At 41.5% G+C, this 22,941-nt stretch overlaps 1 protein-coding gene across 1 annotated transcript; it reads right to left on the bottom strand.

The window, feature by feature from the left end:
- Nucleotides 1-5,255: 5,255 nt before the first annotated feature.
- Nucleotides 5,256-11,765, bottom strand: LOC104600673 (coatomer subunit zeta-1-like). The gene is made up of 6 exons (XM_010263753.2): nt 11,625-11,765; nt 10,691-10,850; nt 9,906-10,053; nt 9,714-9,791; nt 5,786-5,870; nt 5,256-5,471 (listed from the first exon to the last, which is right to left on the bottom strand). Exons 1-6 carry the CDS (start codon nt 11,628-11,630, stop codon nt 5,412-5,414), a joined length of 537 nt encoding a protein of 178 aa, XP_010262055.1. The 5' UTR covers nt 11,631-11,765; the 3' UTR covers nt 5,256-5,411.
- Between the last annotated feature and the right edge of the window lie 11,176 nt (nt 11,766-22,941).

Below are 22,941 nucleotides of genomic sequence, written 5' to 3' on the forward strand. Positions count from 1 at the left end.
GCAGTTATATTTTGTGGCGACCAATCTACGACATCGGTTTTTTATCCTAACCGTTGCTATAAGAATTTTATAGCAACCGTTAATGTAAAAAACCATAGCAATACATAAGAATGGCTAATACTTATAGCGATGGTTTTACTTAAAACTGTTGCTATTTCTATTTATTGAACAATAGCTCATATTCTATAGTGATGGATAAAACCATTGTGGTAGAAATTTTTAGCAACGGTACCAAATAAGTCTGTTGCAATACTTTTTTTTTATAAACCGTTGCTATAGGTATATTTGTAGCGATAGTGTACAAAATCCGTGGCTATAGGCTTTAGTCATGCCAATATCTGCCATCGACAAAAAACCGTTGCTATATCTTTTAGCAATGTTTTTTTGTATATTTTTGCAATGGTTTTGTCTGTTGTTAAAGCCAATTTTTCCTGTAGTGAAAAACTACCCGGGCACTCACCTTTTTTTTTTTTTTATAGCTCACTTCAATTCGAATACCACCAGATTATTGCCAGTCGAAGTCTGAGTCACAGCACACGAGGGAGCGCCCAAATTATGCATCATCAATAATAGTTATAATAGTTATTATATTGACTATTATAATTTTAATTACTATTGATCTCTTTACGATCATCCAAATTGGAAGTTTGCTCGATTTCGGAGGCTTTTCTACGCCGCACCCTCAACATATTCGTTTCCTCACTCTGTTCCTACCCTTCTTGAGTTGTTAACGTTGTTGCTAAATTGGGAAACCAGACAAATCTTTCTTGGGTAAATGATTGATAGAGTCTAAGCTGCACTGTCGAATCTTCTTCGCCTAGTTTCTTTCTATATCTATAAACTTCTCAAACCCTAACCTACACTGGTGTTATAGTCGCCATCGTTCAGAAACGAAGACACCGTTTGCTGTTGCAGCAATAACCTGAAGTCCCGAATCAGAGTTTTCCTACCAGGAAAGAGTGGTAGTTTGTCGTTGGAGCCGCTGAAGTCCTGGAAGGCTCCGCCTCACAAAGCACATTCATTGAGAGTTGGGCAGAGACGGTTGAATGTGCAGAAAGTTCAGTTAGAGTGAATGTGTAGAAAGATTGTAAATTATTTGATATTTGGCTGTTTTTAGGAAGAGATTGAGAGTAGGAATTTCCCACTTCTCAGGTCTGAAGATTGAAAATTGTTTGATATTAAACTTATTTTTGGGAAGATATTGAGAATGAAAACTTCCCTTGGCCTGATTTCATTACTTTATTATATATATATATATATATATATTATTAAAAAAGAGAAATATTTTTCATTTATAAATCTACTAAAAATGCTTTATTCGTGAACTCTTTCTCACACCCTACTATTTACCGGTTGTCTCTTCACAAATCACAACCCACGTAAGTAATTGCTATTAAAAATTAAAATCTCCCTCTCTCTCTCCCCCAATCCGTATTTCTGTCTGCGCGCAGCTTCATAAAACTTTCATATTCTTAAATTTCGTTGGATTTCTATCGTTTCGTCGGATTCTGGGAGGTGTCCGATGTATGGGGAATCCCTTTGGTCAACAGCTCTGGAAGGGAAACAGACCACCCATTTCTTCTTTCAGTCCGTTCCTTTGCTTTGAGAGCGAGAGAGTTAGCCGCCTATGTATGGTTTCTGTCCACCTTCTAATACATGCATTTAGTTTCCATCAAGCATATTAAAATATTAATATTTAAATGTTTTTTAAATAATAATTAGAATAAATAACCATGATAAAATTATAATAAATAATAGTTAATAAAAATATTATAATTATAATCAATTATACAATCTTATAATAATTATTAATCATTAATCCTAATAAAAATTATAAATTTAAATCCATTTGAATTCTATTTAAAAATAATCAAAATTAATAAAATTTATTTTACTAACAATAAGCCATAAAAATATTGAAAATTAATATCCGAATTCGAATCTAGTTAAATATTTGAATATTCAGTTCGATTTGAATTCGATTAATTGATTATTTTAAATAATTAATAAATATTTTTATTGATATAAAGTATATAAATATATAAATTATTTATATAACTCAATTATTATATATAAGTTACATAAAATATTTTATATATTATATATAAGACTTAAATAATCGATCGAATTCAAATATTTATCGAATCGAATAAGGTCATATCCGAATTCGAATCCGATTAACTATTTGATAAGAATAGGATATCTAAATTCGATCGATTAAATATTCAAATTATCTGAATACTATTCGATTATGCCGAATATCGAATTTGAAATCGGATTTTCGAATACCGTTGACACCTCTACTCCTAACACTCCTAATTGTGCCCAACCAAATCAAATTGCCCAAGTTAGCCTGCATTAGTATTTTAGTTGTATAGAATACATTTTAAGTAATTTAAAGTTCACTTTATATTTCATTTAAATATAATAAAATTAACACAAATTTTGATCAGCAATGTAGATCCCTATTAGTAGGGGTCCAAGTCGAGTGGGTTGGTTTGGGTTTATGGTCAACCCAAGCCCAACCCTAAAATTTGGGCTTATGGCCCGAGCTTGGACTGGTCGCAAGGTCAGGCTCGATTTTTTCCAACCCGAGCCCAACCCACATTGTAATTTGATGCATTGGGGTTGGGCTTGGGCCAAGGCCTGGCTCGGGATGGTCAATGACCCCCCGCCCAACTTGCACCCTAGTTATTAGACCAAAGAGACATAAATAATGCTTGAATTGGACTTTAAATGATTTGGCTCAATTGAAAAAGTCATAGGGCAACTTCTACTTCAATTTTTCTTAACAAATCTCGTGCATTGTATGATCCCAATTAGTTCTTTTAAAAAGTTTTTCATTTATTATACCTTCGAAATTGCCTTGTTTTCAAACTTTTTATCATCCAATGCCAATCAATCTTTCTTAAATGGATATTAGTATAGAAGAAACTGTGATCATGATTCAGAAATAATTTGTATTGGGCAGTCGGAGATAATGTTCCATGTTAGTTTTTTATTATTTTTATGACTTCAAAAAAATGTTAGTTTTATTTTTAAGGATTATAATAGATAAGGGCAACTTTTGGGCCCTAATATCAATAAAAGTAATACTCTTAAAAAAATTCAAAAATACTTTAACTTTTTAAAAATAATATCAATTAAGGATAAAAACATTGTTCATCTTCTTCTTGCAATTTATTCATCAGTGCCGTCGCCTCTGACAATGCCTCCACCTATCTCCGCTACCTCCATCTCCGCCTCTGGCAACGTCGCCAGAGGTGGGCGGAGGCAGAGGCAGCGGCGGCAGCACTGGTGGTCATTCAATTTATTTGCACCATTAATGCAAAATGAATTTGCATTGTAAACAACTAGGCATATAAGAAACAATGGCAAAGAAGAACAATCAATTCGCGACAGCAGTTGCCATCAAGATTCAAGACACAATGAAGTCAACGCCTTTCTTGAAGCCTTCAAATCACATTTTGCAAAAATTGATCAAGAGATGATCAACTCCCTCTTACTGCTGCGCTGGCATTCTTGCATGTGATAATATATATTCATGGAAAAGATCTAGCTAGCTCGAATGATCATATTCTATGGGCACTGAATCCCCTATTGCCCTCGAATTTCTCTTGCTCTTGGGAACTATATAAGAAAGAGAATCCCTCGTTTCTTCTTTGTCAGAGAGAAGGCTTTGAACTCTGAGTTCTGAAGCTTCTCAACATTGTTAGCTCTTGTTGCCTCCACCTTGAACTAGTAATTAAAGCAGCTAGTTTCAGCTAGCAGATCTCGCTGCTTTCCTGTTAAGTTATATAGTTCTAATAAGCTTTCACTTTTGCATATATCATGAACATAATGGGTTCGACTAAAATTCAAAAGGGTTTCGTTATTTTAGTGTAATAATCACTCCATGATCCACATTACGCCCTCTCTGATCAAGAGTATCTGGTTTTGTTTCTATAGAGTTTCTCCTCCGATGGGTCATTCAACTGACGAAGATACGCAAAACAGGGAGATGGACATTGAGAGTCTGCCATCCTCATGTCCTTGCACGGAGAGCTTGTCATCGCACGTTCACAAGGTGGGAGTGCTTCTCTACGTCCTTTCTTAGCACCGCCACCGCCGCCTCTGCCTCTGCCTCCGCCCACCTCCGGCCTGAGGCGGAGGCGGAGGTGTTGCTAGAGACGGCAGTGGGTGGTGGCAGATGGCGACACTGATGAATGGATTGCAAGAAGAAGAAGATGGGCAGTGTTTTGCCATTAATTGATATTATTTTAAAAATTTAACTTATTTTTGAAAATTTTTTAAAAATATTATTTTTATTGATATTAGGGCTCAAAAGTTGCCCTTATCTACTATATAATCCCTTATTTTTATTAAAAAAAAAACGTTAGTTTTATTTTTAGCCACAGTCACGGATGATAATTTTCACATTACTCTTTTTTTTTTGACAAATAAATTATAAATGTCACTATTTAAGTGTTGGTTGAACCGGATCGGTTATTTTTGGATCAGATAAACTAGATTCTTAAATGAGTAAACTTGCTCGCTTTTAGGTTACGTTTGCTTGACCCACCACAAGACACGTAGTTGCTGGCTTTAGGTTAAATTCCACAAGTTAGGTGTTTATAAAAATTAAAAAAAAATATATCAAACAAAAGCAAAGCCTTAAACATGTAGAGCGAATCAAGAAAACCAACAAAACTATCATATTGAAAAATCCTCAGATATTTTCTCTAGGGAAATCAAAGAAAAATCCTAAGGTATTTTCCCTAGGGGAATTCAAAGAAAATGAAACGATTGGATTATTTTTACCATATATTTGGGATAAGGCGTGGATGATGAACTTATGATGGGGCCATCAACCTAGAACACTTTATTAGTTTAAGACAGCCTTTGAATTAGCAATGTGTGTGAATTGACTAAATTCATTTCAGCTCTACATGTATTAGACGTTGGGCAAATGCTAATGGTAAATCTGCTGCAATGTAAAGCTTACCACATATAGCCACACACCTCCCTGTGAAATTATGAACTCCCATGGATTTGATAAGTTACCTACTTGTGACACCACCCCTCTTGGCTCTTGCTAGGTAAGCTTCACATTAAAAGAAATTTACCGTAGGACTCTAGAATTCCAGAGCCCACAGAGCTGTCAATGGGTCACGTCTGCCCAATAGAACCCAAATAAACCGAACTGATTATATTGGTTCTGGTTCCGAGTTTTGTTATTCCAAACCGATTAAGAAGAAGAAAGGGAGCTTGAGACATATCATCAATCCATTCATATACTATATTATGTAAGAAGAAAAGTGAATCATTTAACTGTATAATATATTCCACTATTACACTTGCACCCAGAATGACAAATTTTAAAAGAATAACAGGGTAAACACCTCCATCTTAACTTCGTGTGGGTTCAAGCATCATTTCAGAAGGGATCTTGTAAGATGTTCGCGTGCAGTTGCCAGCGCTTGAGTTATAGTCTGTCAATAAAGAGTATTATATTAGATTATAATAGAATTCAAGATAAGGATAGACCATAAATCCTCTAAAATTTGTCTAAATCATCAGGTTTATTACAAGTAGAAGGGTATGTGTTCCATGTGGATGAATATAATCAATGCTGAGAGGGTTATCTTAATATTTGGAGGGAAATAGCATTGATGAGAAGAGGATTCGTAAAGCAAGTTTTGTTGTAATATAGTAAAGATTATAGTTGCCTCTTCTGCAGTCGCTACTATTACTATAATGGTATTACTTTTGGCATTGGGGACTACAATAGGAAGAGCCACTTCACCTGCTCAGATAAGGGTGCTGATGTATCCATACTATGTGATGAAACTTTTCCTGCAATAACACTTGCTTCTGTTTCAAGAATCAACCTGCACGAAACACAGTGCGTCACTTTGGACAATCTCTTGAATGAACCAAAGAACAATGCAAGCAAACTATGTTGAGGAATTACATAGAAAAAGTAAATCCTCCAAACTACCAGTTAAAGCTTAGGTTTTTATTCTTGGTAGTTTTGGTTCTGGAAGAACATTTATTTTAAGGATTCCCATGAATAACACTTTGAAGGAAATGAGCTTTGTGGCAAATGTTAATACAAGTTGATAAATATTCTTAAACGAAGACCAATTTAAATGTAACAAGATGGACTAACTTATATGCTTACTGAATTTAGGCCATCGCTTTTTAGCCTCTCTAATTGAAAAAAAAAAAGATCCTTCAAAAAGAGAAAACAAGAACATCAATTTCATATTTGCAAACCCACGTAATCGAAGGAATGATAGTGGCTCAGTTTTAAGCATCAGCCACTCCCCTTAGAATCTGTTATGATCTTCAGTTTAAAACATCCATGAATGACAGCTTCCTTCATGCCTCCAAGGACAGTTTTTTTTTATGAATAATAATAAGTTTATTGATTCAGAAGCAAATTAGAGTGAGTTCATACATCATCCCAGTGAGAGGCGCGAGCTGCAGCTCCTCCTTGAAACTTACAAATAAACTAGGAAAGAAAAACAAGAATCACAACTGAGCCCAAAATAATTCTTCCCTATTTACCCCTTGCTTAGCTAACACATTTGACAAGGTATTTGCTGATCTCCCCACCCACTGTACAGTGACCAACATATTCCTTGTCAACCAACTAAATTTCTTCATTTCATTCTTGTGTCGCCACATAGCTTCTTCAGAATTTTTCAACCAACCCACCACCACTTTGGAATCCCCCTCGATTATTAGTTGTTGTACCCCCATCTGGTTTGCAAATTGGACCCCTTGTACAGCAGCTAAAAGTTCTGCCCTGATGGAATTCCCAATTCCCAAAGGACCTGAGTAGAGCAACAAATTCTCTCCCTTCTCTTTTCTCAAAGCACCCCCCACTCCGGATAATCCTAGATTACCCATGCTGCTTCCATCAAAGTTCAACTTAATTGAGCCTTCGGGTGGAGGAGACCAGCTTGTAATTGATTTGGCCTTTAAAGATGAACACCTTGCTACTGCTGACCAATTTCTCCAAATGTCATTAAAGGAGAATTGATGAAAGATTTCCAAGGTTTTCAGCCAATGTATTGCCCTGTTTAACACACAGTCTTTCAAATCTTGGTTGTTCCTTTCCTTATCTTGAAAAATTCTGAGATTCCTTTCTTCCCAAAGAGTCCAAGTCAAATCAGCACAAGCACATCTCCACATAATTCTCCCTATTTTTGTAGGCCAATAAAAGGTAGAATGGTTGAAGAGCATGTGAACTTCTGCTGGTAGACTCCAACTACCCCCAAACAACGAAAGTAGCCAAGCCCAAAGGTCTGCAGAAAAGGGACAAGATACAAATAGATGGTAACAATCCTCACCGTGAGCTCTACAGAGGATACACCAATTAGGAGAAATACAGAGAAAATGTCTTCTCTTTTGTAGGTTGTCTAAAGTGTTTACTTTCCCATGGAAAACTTCCCAACAAAAAGCCATAATTTTTGGGGGGACTGGCCTACACCAAATTTCTTTTGACGGAAAGGGTTGGTGAGTAGGATCAGGAGCACATCCAATTGTAATAGGTGCTGTGGGATTAACATGATAATGCAAAAGGAAGCAGCTCATATCATCCACGTCCTCAGAAAGAGATCCCATCAGAGTTCAGCCACCAAAAACCTAGATCACGGTGCTCCAACTGCCAAAATTGTTTCTCCAAAATTGCACATTTATATTGTAATGACCTGACAATGGTTTAAAAAACCTTGTGGTTAAAGGTGCATGATGGACCTCAATATAGAGTTCACTGGAAATCTAACTCAAATGGCTCTCATAAACCTGTCAGCGTCTATGACAAAAATAACTATAAAAGCCTATACAGGCCATTCTTGAAGAACTTCCTTTATAGTGATTCTTCTCACGTTCTTGTTCCTTCTAGACCTTTACCTTTTGACTCATTAACTTTTATAAATCAATGATAAGGATAAAATTAGAATTGAATGCATTTGTAGCAATCTATAGCTCAAATAGGTGATAGAACGAAAAGTAGACATGTCCATAGAAGACATCCTACTATACTAAGAAAGAATTGCCCGATGCAGTCCTTGATCAATTGGAATGACAAATAGGATTTCTGCAGCTGACCCTACATGATTTAAGATAATATTTTCTTGTGTTGAACCGAGTTGAGTTGAGAAGGTAGCACAGACACAACTTGACAGGGGATATGGGCCTTGATAAAGTGAAATTGTGAAATACAATTTGTGAAGTCAACCTTATATAGTTGGGATTCATTTTCATTGGGTTGAGTTGAGTAGATAGCAACAAACATGATTATAATGGAAAGGTCAAATTACATGTTTTGATGTCTGTCAATGGAACAAATATCCAATGAAAGGCCACCGATGATCTCCGAGGTTAAAAACAATGAGTTCCTAAAACCCTTGATAGCCATAAAGAAATAAACTAAGATTGCCACTTAGACCTCTTCAATTCTTTTATCAGTAATAATTAAGATTCTATTAGCATATAAAAAGATCTGTACAAACCCCACCAGTGTGAGCTTATCTTACATTGCCGGTCCCGAGCCCATATAAAAGAGGAGGGTTGTATTAAGCTGGTGCCAGCATTGAAACTTTTTGCAAACTCCTATGATCTGGGGATATGGAACCAAACAGAATGGAATGGTGAAACAGGATACATGTAAACTCCATGTAGTTGAGACAAGGCTTAGATGATGATGACGATGAACATAAAAAGATGTCTATGGAAAAGTTCCAAGCACCCCTTGTAGGTAGCTAAACTTGATTAGACTCCCACTCTGTAATATTACACTAACTTCCAATTACAAATTTCCACCCAATGAAGTTAATCCCTGTTTTTTCTAGCTCAAGTTGTTAGCTGATATCACTTAACAGTATCCATTTGTAGGTTACTCTCAATTCTGTTGCCAGTTTATTGATTTCCCTTATCATGTGTCTATATGTCCAAGACCCTGCATAATTCCTTTTATCCATCTTAGAATTACTTAGGGCTCTCCTTCAACCCACTATATCTCTGAGATTCAGAGATTGAGACATCCTTAGACCATGTAGCCAGTGTTGTATAGACTTGGACATGGGAACCCAAAAAAGTAGGATTCTTTGACATGTCTGACAAATAATAGCTAAAAAGCAGTAATCTACCCTTCCCAGTTTCTAAACACTCCCCCTATTTCTTCTGACCTCATTCTGTAAGGTGACATCATTTGTTTATGAATAACAGAAAATTATATTTCAAGAGAGAAAATTTCCTTCCTGCCCCAGAAAAGAAGGAAGACGAGTCAATCTTGTCTCAACCACCTATACTATACTTAACAACAATATGAGTGCAAGTTGGGTGTTTAGTAACTAATGTTGAAAAGTCAGATCCCACAATCCATAAGTTCTCATGAAACCAAAAGTTCATCCTCACATAAGTACCAGGTCACCAGTTTTAAGTGGGGCATGTCCTATGCACCTCTTTATGCTATGTAAGTTGTTTGTGCACAAGGGAATTCCATCCTGGGAAGCATGAGAAATAAAATCTCCAGATATGTAAAAGTCTGCACTAAATAGTGTTTTCCTGAAATGTCTATGTTCACATGTCAAGGTCACCACTGTCTGATTAACAAGAAAAAGAACAGGAATATAGGTGGAGATGATTATGCAACTATAGGAATCACATAACAAAGAAGAATAATAGATGAAGACCAACTACATGAAAAATATATTGCATACCCTCCATCTACAATTTCATCAAGGCACAAAAGAATGAGATCCAGATTTTCTAGTGCTTCTCTTTTGTCAACGTTGTTCCTACAACAAGGAGATGCTAGCATTAGAAACAATTGACGCATAAATTAGACTATCAGCATTTGAATTAAGAAGAACCAGTAAACCATGATCCTGAAAGGCGACAGTTAATGAGACCTGAGGAGAAGACCAACTGCATCAAAGAACCCCTGGAGAACGGTTGCTAAGATGAGCTCATTCTCATCATCACCACCCGTAACAAAAAAGTGTAGGTCCTGAATGAACTTATAGACCACTATATTGTTCTCGAACATTGCTATCTCCGCTGTATATAGTGAAAGAGAGGCATATTAACAAGGAAATATTTAAATAGTAAAACTAAATCAAGTATAACTCATATTCATTTATGTGATATCTGAAAACCAATTAACCAAAACTTAAATATGAATGAATTTTATGTACAGGCATGTAAGCATGTTGTTGAAATTTTGCACAGAGAAATCCATTCTTGGGTTTGATCAGGTTGTGAAAGCCTACGAGGCAAGTCCTGCAGTTTCATCTTTTACCCTGTCAACTTGCCCATGGACATTTTGCAATTTTGCACAGAGAAATTCATCTTCTTGGCCGTATGGTGTTTTGGCTTTCTTCTTATCTTTACTTGCTCAAATTTTCAGAAGATCCTTTTTATCATGGGGCCATCGGAATCGATGTCTTTGTAGTTGGCTGTTTATTTTGTAGTAACCATCTTGAGAAAAATGGGAATGGCAAGCTTGGCCTGCTATAGAGTAATCCAAATTGAGTTGGTTTCAGTCAAGTAGAGAAGTCAAAAGTTACAAACTTTGATTCATGCATTTGATTTCTGAGGTATCAATATCATGCTAAGAAAAACATTCGCTGACGCTCATAAATACATCTGAAAATTCAAAATTGCATAAACCAGAAGATGAGTAGAGGACATTTACCTTCTGTCCGAGCATTTGTCTTCTGAGTTTTAGTAAAGACAGCCTTCTCAAAAGCCAACTTTGCATTAAGTGTGGGCCAGTCATCTGAGTAATACTTGACAGCTACGCGTTTCCCTTCAGAATCCAGAAGAAGAATATTCTTTATTGAAGGACAGGACTCCTATATAGAAAAGAAAATTAGACAACAAGGCAAACAGGAGATGTGAGTTTACGAAGAGAACAAGCATCTTTCAAATGAAAAGATGAAAATAAAAACATTACAAAAATTCCCAACCTTGAAATTCATTCAGAATCGTCTCCAACATTACTGGCTTTTAATTCGAGAAATTGTTGAATTCTATAGATCTCTAGTCGTAAGTATCATTTCATTTGCAGAAAGAAAGAGAAGATGCAAAACCAACCCCAAAGGCACAGAAAAAGCAACTTGGGTACCGGTTCTGTCTAAGAGAACGCGTTTGGAACATGGAGCAAAAGTCTCCTGATAGTTGAGACCAATTCTTCAAATCTACCCAGCATTACATCCAAAAATTCTTCAAAGTGTGTCACTATAAATAAATTAACCTTTGTACTTTTACAGATCTAATTTAAGAACTGAGAACGGATAGGAATACAGTGACCCGTAAAAAGTAGGGCGGAAGTTGAACTAAAAAACGCAACAATTGGAGAAAGAACAAGTTTTGTGTTCTCTCGAAATAGTAGGAACAGAACTCCAAGAATGGGCAGATGGAAGAACGCTCATTCGAACTGCAAATATGTTTAAAACATCAAAAGGCATTTCAGTTTGGTTTCATGTTTCTTGCAGAAGCAACTTAGATTCGTGCACCGTAGATGAGACCTACCGGATCTAAGATTAGAAAATGAAAAAGGAGTTGTCTTTAAATATTAGAATGGGGAAACAACAGAGCATTTTGAAATGGGAGATGGATTCTCTTACCGCCATTAGTGAACTCTGAAACCCGAGCAGCAGCAGAGCTAGATCCGAAGACGCTGCAACGTATACGGTATAGTGGTATACCAGTTGACTCCTTCAGGCTCTGTGCTTTTTATTTCTCTCTGTTATTCTCTCTATAAAAACTTTGGCTGTGCGGACAACGGCCTGAGCTGTTGGGAACGTTTTTTGAAAGGACACGTCAACCCATTCAGTCCCCTATTTGTCTTTTTATTGAAAAGAACAATAAGCATAATTACTCTTTTATCCCCATCCATGGATGACTCCAACAGCCAAAGATTTTTCCGGCGATAGCTGCGTCAAATTGGCGTGCCGCGCTGCATAGCTTATTGGGCTATGATGGGTTGGGATGAAGGAAGATTTGTTCTGACTTCGCGATCACTCCACGTGGCAAAAGCAAATAGCTCGACACTAAAAATAGCGTACCCAGGGCGCAAGCACCAAAGGGAAGAAATCAGCAGTCCGAATTCCCTACGAGGAGCCCGACCTCCCTACGAGGAGCCCGAACTCTCCCTTGGGCCCCGAGCCACACAAGGCAGTGACCCGAACTGGCCTGCCTCATGGCAGTTCGGGACACTCCCCTATCCGAACTCAAGACTTCACCTCGTTCGCCACTCCAGCACTTCGCCTCCGAGACGCCGAACTGAACAAACGTACCATACCTGACACCGAGGAGGTCCGTATCCAAGGGGCGGCGCATCTGAGTGACTTGGGATCTGACGCTTGACAACCGCACTTCAACGGTCACCTACCACCGCCACCTGCCACCGTCATCGCCAGTCGCAGAGACAGCTCCGACAAAAGGGAGCAGTGGCGGTTCTGACCAGCAGAGGGGATGACACCCGAACTGGCAGGAGACCAGCTTAGGAGTGAGTGCACGAGGTGGGTATAAAAGGCCCCCTACCCCCAAGAACAAGGTATGCAAACTTTGCGCTATTTGGTTTTATCTTGCCTTTGAAGGATTCTAACTTGAGCTTCGGAGCCTCCACACCGGGTTCCCCCCGGAGCTTCCTCATCTTCTCTGTTTCAGGTTCCCTGCAATTCCGTTCAGAGGCAAGGTCGTTGATAGCTAAGACCGGCCGGATTGCGCACCATCAATTGGCATCGTCGTCTGTGGGAAACGCTTCAAAAAGCCTCCCTCCAAACTCACATAACCTATTTTCTTCAAAAAACCCAACACTCGTGGCTTCTTCCAGCAACGCCGGACATGGCACGGAGACAAACACCACCGGGGAACAACTTCAAGTCCCCGTGGTGTGCGTCGGACAGTTCACCATCCCCCTTTCGGTGGATGGGATCCCCAGCTTGAATGCGCCACAAGCAGTGGCGCCCGTAAACCTTCTTGCCATGAGCATCCCCTTTCCTCCCCCTATCGAGACAACCTTTACTGAACCAACTGCCGTCCCCCTGGCAACCAGCCAAAACCGGTTGGATGACCCGATGCAGTGCATGCGGGCAATGCAAGCCCAAATGCAACAGTTCTAGCAACACCAGCTCCATCAGCACCAAGTACTGCACAACATCCCCCAGTATCACTATCAACAGCAGTTCCCCCAACTGCCGCTGAACCAACCACTACTTCCACCTCGGCACCCTGTTCCGAGGCCGGTTAAAGCCTCCCCACAGGATGGACGCCCCCACCAGGGAAAGGCCTCCAGGCCCCAGAACCCCCCTAACAGCCAGGCCTCGTCCCCAGGCCGAAGAGAGAGAAAAATCATCCCTGCCTCGCAGCTCGCAGGCGGGTCAGGAACCTCGCCCGCAAGGTCGGCACCTCGGCGCTCCAGGCCCGAGTTCCCGCTCACGGAAAACCGATTCGGCGCCCTGGCAGCAGACTACCAGCATTCCGGGCCCATCGAGCTCGGCAACACAGAGGCCAACAGCGCCAGTACCAGGCCCACTCAACAACGAAGGCGCCGGCGAAGTCGCCGAACTGCCACCCGTGTCCTGTCAGAGCTCAGAGGCAAGGAAGAGACGAGTTCGGACAAGGTAGGAGCTGCCCCGATTCTCTCAGTTCCTTCCCCCCTCGCATCAGAACTCCTGGCAGTCCCCTTGCCCAGAGATTTCAAGCTCTCACCTTTGGACAAGTATGATGGGTCCTTCGACCCCAACGACCACATTGACGCTTTTCAGTCCCGAATGCACCTCGCCAGGGCCAGTGAATCGTGCATGTGCGTGGCCTTCACCACCACCTTCAGGGGGTAGCCCGCATTTGGTACAGGAACCTGGCCCCCGGGTCGATAAGATGCTGGGCCCAGTTCGTGCAGGTCTTCACCGCACACTTTGTCACCAGTAAGCGGTGCCCCAGAACAGAGGAAAGCATCTTCAGAGTAGTCCAGAGGGAAGGAGAATCCATCCGGGGCTACATCAAGCGGTTCAATGAAGCATGCTTACAGATACCGCGGTTAGACCCCGCGGTGCAGCTCGCGGCGGCCAAGAGAGGAATAACGCACAAAGAGTTCAAATGGCACATGGTAGCTAACCAGCCCGCAACCGTGGCCGAATTCCTCAAGCTCGCGGATAAGTTCATGAGAACAGAGGAAGAAATCAACCAACGAACCAAAAGCGGGAACGAGAAAAGAAAGAGGGAAGGTGAGCCCTCCAACCCAGTCGACAGAAAAAGCCCGGCCCGGGAGCCGAAGCCGAACCAGTCGTTCTGAGCTCCCCTAGCAGTTCAGACGGATTACACGCCGTTAAACATGAGGCGGACCGAGATCTTAATGACGATCAAGGACGCATCATACGTAAAGTGGCCACCTCGCCTAAAGGGAAATCCGAACGAGAGAAATAAGAATTTGTACTGTAGTTTCCATAGAGACCACAGTCATAGTACCGAACAATGTAATAATCTCCGGGATGAGATAGAGGGACTCATCCGTCGCGGATACTTAAGGAATTTTGTACAGCATGACAATAATAACAATAAGGCAGGTCGGCAAGGGGAGCACGGAAAGGATGCCCCCGAATTTAGCAGTAGACCAGTCGAACCGTTGCAGCGACAGCCTCCGGAAGAGAGGCCAGTTCGGGGAACCATCCATGTAATTGTGGGAGGTTCGGTGGTAGCAGGGTGTACCTCGGCAGCAGCCCGGACGTTAGTTCGCGAAGTGACCCTCGAGGAACAGAACCCCCCAAAAGGACCAAAGACTGAAGAACCGATCTTCTTCACGGAAGACGATGCGCGAGGAGTTCACTACCCCCACGATGACGCGCTTGTCATTAAACTAAGGATCGGCGATTTCGAGGTCAGATGCGTACTCGTAGATTCGGGCAACTCAGCGGACATCCTCTTCATGTCAGCATTTGACCAGCTACAGTTACAAAGGAGCGAGCTGAAGCCCGCGAACACTCCTCTGGTGGGTTTTAGCAGAGAGGAAGTCAGGCCCCTCGGAAAAATAACAGTACCTGTGGAAGTCGGCACATGACCTTGTGCGGTTAGACTCAACCATGATTTCCTTGTGGTCGCGACCCCCTCCCCATACAATGCCATAATAGGGCGGCCAATCACGCATATCCTGTGGGCAGTGGTCTCCACATACTATTTGGCAATGAAGTTCCCTATAGACTTCGGTGTGGGAGTAGCGCGGGGCGAACAGCTCGAGTCCCGCAAGTGTTATGTTGCCGCCCTGAAGGGAAAAACCAAGGTGGCCGACAACCTTGAACTGGAGCGGCCTACGGAGCAAGGCGAGGAACGAGCTTCGCCCATAGAGGAAACGGTCGCAGTCCCGACTTCGGCTACAGACCTAGCTCGCACACTACAGATCGGTGCTTCCGTCGAGGAACCACTACGAACCGAACTGTCAGACCCGTTAGACAGAAGAAACGCAACTTAGCCCCAGAGCGCTGGAGGGCGGTCGATGAGGAGGTCGAAAAGCTCCTCGCAGCAGATTTCATAAGGGAAGTCCATTACCCGAGCTGGGTAGCCAATCCAGTGCTAGTGAAAAAGGCAAATGGCAAAGTGGCGCATGTGCGTCGACTACACTGACCTGAACCGAGCTTGCCCAAAAGATTGCTTTCCCCTCCCCAGAATTGACCGCCTAGTGGACGCGATCTCGGAACATGAGTTGCTAAGCTTCCTGGACGCCTACTCGGGTTACAACTAAATTAGGATGGACCAGTCCGATGAGGAAAAAACCAGCTTCATAACCGAGTTCGGCCTGTACTACTACAAGGTCATGCCCTTCGGATTAAAAAATGCCGGGGCAACCTTCCAAAGACTTGTAAATAGGCTGTTTTGGCCCTTGATTGGCACGAAGATAGAATGTTATGTAGACGACATGGTCGTCAAGACACAGTTTTCACAGGAATTAATACAAGACTTAGATTCTGTCTTCCAAATCCTGCGTCAATTTAGCATGAAACTGAACCCCAACAAATGTGTCTTCGGTGTCACCTCGGGCAAGTTCCTAGGGTACATTGTCAACCGGCGCGGTATTGAGGCCAACCCGGACAAGATAAAAGCCATCCAAGATATAAGACCACCCCGGAAAGTAAAAGAAGTTCAGAGGCTAAACGACCGCATAGCCGCTCTAAGCCGCTTCATGTCCAAATCAGCAAACCGCTGCCTGCCCTTCTTCAAAGCAGTCAAAGGAAAAGGGTTCGAATGGACCCGAGGCTGCCAGCTCGCGTTCGACGAGCTAAAAAGCTACCTCGCTAGTGTGCCAACCTTAGCCCGGCCCGAGGAGGGCGAGGTCTTAGAACTGTACCTCTCGGCAAGCGACGAGGTGGTCAGTTCGGTACTAATAAAAGAAGTAGACCGGGTCCAACGACCCATCTATTATGTTAGTAAAATTTTGCAGGGAGCAGAGACAAAGTACCCGCAGATAGAAAAGCTAGCATACGCACTAGTGATAGCAGCTCGGAAACTCCGCCCGTACTTCCAGGCTCACACCGTCATCGTCCTGACTGACAAACCTCTGAGGCAAGTCTTACTCAAGCCCGAGGTTTCCGGTCGACTGACAAAATGGGCCATCGAACTCAGTGAGTACGACCTCCAGTACAAGCCAAGAACTGCTATTAAGGCCCAAGCCTTGGCAGACCCCTGCCGGCTCCTGCATTGGAGGAACCATCTCGAGCTCCCTGGGCAGATCTTCTGACGGATAGTCCGGCACCTCGGGCTCCGCGTCCTGGGGCAGCTCGGCGCGAGTTCGCTTGGCAACCCCCTTCCTCCTCTTCATGCCATGGAACAAGTGCCCACCACGGGTCCCTCGAGAGTCCATCACACCTACGAAAATAAGTTCGCCATCAGTAAAAAGCAAGAAAGACAGCAAGACAGAATCTCCAAGTGAAGAACCTACCCGAGCTCAGGTCGACCGCAATGAGCTTGGCCTCCATCAAAAACTGTTGACACTTCAGCCCAAGCCGCGCCCATTGCCGGAGGCCCTTCGCCGTCTCTTTGTCAAGCGTGACCCCGGAGTCAGGAGCGGCCACCCCCCACCTGGTCTGAAACGGCCACCCCAGCACACTTCGCACCCCGAAATAGTCCCGCTTCCACGTCGGGACCTTGTTGGGGAGTTCATGTAAAAGCTTAAAGCCCGGGCGAGGAGACAGGTAATATGCCCGCCTACGCCCGGGGAGGGGACCCGCTTGCTTCTTAAGCATTAAGATTGAAGAGAAGATCTCCAAGTCCAAAGGAAAGCTCTCTTCGCAAAATAAGGAGATTGTACCCACCAAATTTGGAATGGAGTTCGGGTGAAGCTGGCCGACCGTCACACCGAAGTGGTTCAAGACCTCGACAAGGAGGGGATGGAAAGGCAATCACAGCCCCGCGGAAAGCTACCCGAAGGTATGAAATAAGCGTACTCCCCGGGCAAGTTATAGTAGGTAATAAGGGATTGGAGCCCCTCAGGCGTCATGGTCGAAGGGCCAAACTTGTCTAACATCCGACCTCGACGAGAGGTGGACGCCAAACTACCCAAAGCGCCTCGGCCTACGAGTTCGAACTCTTCCTCGAGCTCTACCTCCGGCTCGCTAGAGCTATCAGGGGATGCAACTCGGTTCGTAGAACCTGCATCAGACCCACTGGAAGGACTATCTAAGGTATCCAAGCTAGACATCGGGGAGTAAGATGGATTCCAGGAAAGTACTCACCTGGAAAAAGGCTGTAGACCACGGGAGCTCGGACGAGCAAAAGACCTTGAACACGAACTGAAAAAACCTGGACGCGAACTGAAAAAACCTAGATGCGAGCTGAAACTCGGACGCGAGCTCGAGAGAAATACAGAAGTGACAGCGACTGGGGTCCCCCCCCCCCCCCCGCTATTTATACTCACTGTGATTGAAAAGTGACGGTTTAGATCAAAGCCAATCCAACGACCCATAGTCGCACTGACCGCACATGCCCTGAGACCGAGACGTGATTGGCGCACGTCTTTCTGAAATTGACAGAGCGCCGGCGCACGTCTTCCTGAAACTGACAGAGCGCTGGCGTGTGTCTTTTCGAAACTAACGGAACGCCAGCGCACGTCTCCTCACAATAAAAGCGGCAGCGGCACGTTTTCAAATTTGAAAAGACGCCTGCTGTTGCGTCTCCCAAGTGGCGAGCTTTTTTGAAATTTCGAAATAAAGCGCGCATCGTCGCATCTATCAGCGTTCAGGCTGGTCGGCACGTTTCCCGCCTTTTGAGTGCTCGAAGAAACCCAAGGAACCCTGACAACGCACATCGCGCCATCAGAACCAAGATTCAAAGTACAGGGCAAATCCACCTGACACCTTGCAAACTCCCCGCACCAGGGCAAGACCCTTAGCGTGCGGAGTGGGGGGGCAATTGATGAAGGAAGATTTGGCCCGACCTCGCGATCACTCCACGTGGCAAAAGCAAACAGCTCGGCACTAAAAACAGCGTACCCAGGGCGCAAGAACCAAAGGGAAGAAACCAGTAGTCCGAACTCCCTTCGAGGAGCCCGACCTCCCTACGAGGAGCCTGACCTCCCTACGAGGAGCCCGAACTCTCCCTTGGGCCTTGAGCCACACAAGGCAGTGACCTGAACTGGCCTGCCTCATGGCAGTTCGGGACACTCCCCTATCCGAACTCAAGACTTCACCTCGTTCGCCACTCCAGCACTTCGCCTCTGAGACGCCGAACTGAACAAACGTACCATACCTGACACCGAGGAGGTCCGTATCCAAGGGGCGATGCATCTGACTGACTTGGTATCTGACGCTTGACAACCGCACTTCAACAGTCACCTACCACCGCCATCGCCAGTCGCAGAGACGGCTCCGACAAAAGGGAACAGTGGCGGTTTTGACCAGCGGAGGGGATGACACCCGAACTGGCAGGAGACCAGAGGTAATCATACCCGACCTGACAGAAGCTTAGGAGTGAGTGCACGAGGTAGGTATAAAAGGCCCCCTACCCCCAAGAACAAAGTATGCAAACTTTGCGCTATTTGGTTTTATCTTGCCTTTGAATGATTCTAACTTGAGCTTCAGAGCCTCCACATCGGGTTCCCCCCGGAGCTTCCTCATCTTCTCCATTTCAGGTTCCCCGCAATTCCGTTCAGAGACAAGGTCGTTGACAATTAAGACCGGCCGGATTGTGCACCATCAGGTTGAATGTAGAACGAACTCAGGCCCACAGTATTTTCGATCAATGAATCAAGATTGGATTTGCGATCTGCTCCCCTTACTAAGCGCGTCTCACTTGGACCTCACAGCACGTTTTGGCCGTGCATTTGGAAGATGGAACATGAGGTCGGAGTGAGGCACGACGTAAGACGAACATATCCATCCGAACTCCAATGAATTCCGATTTCAGTGGGTTGTGGATTTAATAATGAAACTAGCGAGGGGCCCAGCAAAAACAAGATGATAAATTCGAAAGAAAAAATTGGAAATGAAGAAATTAATAGAAAATTTGTAAGTCTGTAAATGTATTGGATTGTTGCGTAGGGATAAAAAAAGTAGTTAGGGTGTGATACATAAACAAAAAAGAGAAGAAGAAAAGCAAAAGTTCATAAAGATGTGTAACGTGCTTTCATTATCATGAACGTGACAACGCTTCAATGGAAACTGTTTGTTTCATTTGTAAGATCTGAAGCAAAGAGCGTGATAAAAAATTATTTTTATTTAATAAAAACATATTTAAGAGAACGCGTATTAATAAAAACATATTTTTATTTAATAATGGTCCCATATCATTTAATTGTAAAATATATATATTAGATGATCTATTATCTAGTTAAAAATTAAGGACTTTCTTATTTCTAAGTGCATAGAATTTATCGATTCTTTTATTCAATATCACTAAAAATAGAATTTTTTTTTTTAATATACATAGGCAAGAAGAAAATGAAAACCTAGACCATAATTTGACAATAAACCCACTAATTATTTATTAATCTAACACATTTGGGCATCATTACAAGTATATCATGAGAACATGTATTCTTTATGCTGAAAGAAAAAAACAGGTAAGAGATTGGAGTTATTTTCATAACATACAATAATCATGATAGAGAGACCTAGGATGTAATCACCCTGCCACCTGAATTTGTGAATCCCATAACCCATGTATGTCTGTCTAGCGAAGATGAAGAAGATATTGACATGGGTGTCGTACGTAGTCTGTTTGGGGATTGAAGAAACATGACGCATCGACCGTTTTCTCGCCAGCGCCATTAACTTATCTGATTCTCTTTCTTTCGTTCTTAACTCTCAATTATATGAAGACAGAAGGAAAAGAGACGAAGAAACAAAACCGTTTCAACTGGGTGTTTGGTCATTTTTATTTTCTATTTTCAAATGGCCATCGTTCGAGTCAAATGGTTGAACCATTGACCCAGAAAGTGGCCAAAGTGGTCCCTGTTCGGGATTGATTTTTAAAACCTTAATAATAATAATAATAATAATAATAATGATGATGATGATGATATCTTTGGAGCATTAATAATTTATTGCTAGCCATATTTATTACAATAATAATTAAGAATTAGTGTCATATATTGTTATTAATATTTCATTTTTTTATTGTAATTTACTGTTGTTTTTTGAGTTTTAATGATTAATTATTGAAAATAACAAAAAATTAGTGACGACCCATGGGCATGGATTGGGGTTCCCGTAGGGTGGGGAGTGCTCTCCCCATCCCTGCTAACAGGGATGAAAATTTCCCCATCCCTGTCCCCATAGGGGAAAATCATCCCAACCCCATTTAGGGCGAATTCTCATGGGGATCGGGGAAATGGAAAAAATTGTCATTCCTAAATTGATATACATATCTACATATTATCAATATATATTCTAATTGGAAATTTAGACACAAAGCTCTATACCTCCAAACCAAAGCCCAACACAAGATGTTAGATTAAGCTCGAGGGTTGAGGTGGATCGGGTTTAGGCTGGGCCCATCGAAACTGCACCCCTAATCTTTTTGCCACAACTTTTTTAACAAAGACTGTTCATTGCACATATCCCCATTTCCCACTAGTTTTATTTATTTACTTTTGGCAATGGGTGCATATAGGATCAAATCATTAGCACATCAAATTAAGATATATCATCATCCATACATTATCCCAATTATATGGAGTTGGTTAGATGAATCATATTTCACCAATCAGTTGTATTCAAAGCTATATCCAATGTTAAATTATTAATGCCTAAATCATTTCATACTACTTTTATCCATGCTCTTTTTGGTTGACCTGAGCTCTTCTAGCCCCTTAAATGTGTAACAAACAAATCACTTATTCTAATTGATGTAGTTGGTGGCCTTTTATGCATGTGCCAAAACCATCTTAGTTTATTCTCTCACTTTATCATTTATTGGAACTATTCCTAGGTTTGTACGGATAATTTTATTCCTAATCCTATATCTTAAAACAAAATTAAGTCAGTTATAGCTAAACAGATATTTGATTCTAACATAAACTTCGATTCAATTTTGAATTGGATTATCTCCCATCTCTATGCACCCTGTGTTCCTACTTCCTACTGATAAGAAAGTTTATTTGGGCCTATGACTTTAACATTCATATATATATGCGTTCGACTATGATATGGAAAAGATATGATATGTATATATGTATATTCATATATACTTAAAAATTATATTATATCTATTATTGAAGTTGGTCTTAATGTTGTATTTTCACTAAATTCCCATATGCTCACATTTTATTCAAGTAATTTTTAATTCATTTTATTCATAAATTATAATAGCAAAGCCATTTCAGCTCATTTTATTAATAATATAATATTTTGGTAATTTTTAGTCTAATTTATTTATATTATTCAATATCCAATTATAATTGAGTTCCATTTAAATCTGCTAGATATCCGATAGATATGATCCGATTTGGATTTGAACGTAAACAAAGTAAAATTGGATATACCTATATCTGATTTGATTGGATCCATTTGATCCCTACCTCAAGGTTAAAAAATGAATAATATATAATAATATCAATGAAACAGAGAGTGTAATAACAAAGAAATTTATAATGTGGTTATATTTTGTTCACACGAGCAATAAAGAAAAACTAAGGGTCCGTTTGGTTTGCCATTCAAATTAGAATTCGAATGGTCCATTCCCATTGTTTGGTTCAGATAAGAATAATAATGAAAATGGGAATCAGCATGAGTGGGATTTCATTCCCAAGAAAGAGGTAGGGAATGTCCATTCCCTCAAATTGAGAAATATCACTTCAACAAGAATGAAAGTGAAATTCCGATTCCTCCCAATCAAACAGTTAGAATCAGATTAGCCTATTCTGGTTCTAATTCTAGACCCCTTTATTCTCACGAATCAAGCGGGGCCTAAAACATATAACCAAGTAGTTGATAGGACTACAAAAAAAGAAGGCAATATACTTGTTTTGGTGGATAAGGTTTTGGTATTTGAGGTCCTGCTTCGTTTATCACAAATAGTATAATTTGATAGTGTGGGGTACCCCGTACCCAAACCCATTTGAGACAGTAAAAAATTTAGCCTAGAAATCTATGTATTCCATTGTGCAAAAATATCCTGGGATTCTCAACCTTCCCTAACCTACCTTCTATTGCATGAGAGGTATCAAATTAGGGGGCAAAAATGGATTAGCATTTGTAATTATCAAAACAACTCAGGCTGGGGTTTTGGGCCAGTCCGATTCAAGTTTCTGCACTCCAGCCCAGTCCTGAACAGGTCTATTAATCTATTAGTGAGGGAAGATGATTGATGAACATGTCTATTAATTTATTAGTGAGGGAAGATGATTATTGGCTCTAATCATTTGTTTTTTATCCTAGTAATGTTGATCATCATAAACATTGTAATTATCATCCATGTATGGCGAAGTTTTATTTGGTTGATTATAGTTTGGAA

The sequence above is a fragment of the Nelumbo nucifera genome, chromosome 8, assembly GCF_055504915.1.
Source record: "Nelumbo nucifera cultivar China Antique chromosome 8, China Antique-T2T, whole genome shotgun sequence".
Classification (NCBI taxonomy): Eukaryota; Viridiplantae; Streptophyta; class Magnoliopsida; order Proteales; family Nelumbonaceae; genus Nelumbo; species Nelumbo nucifera.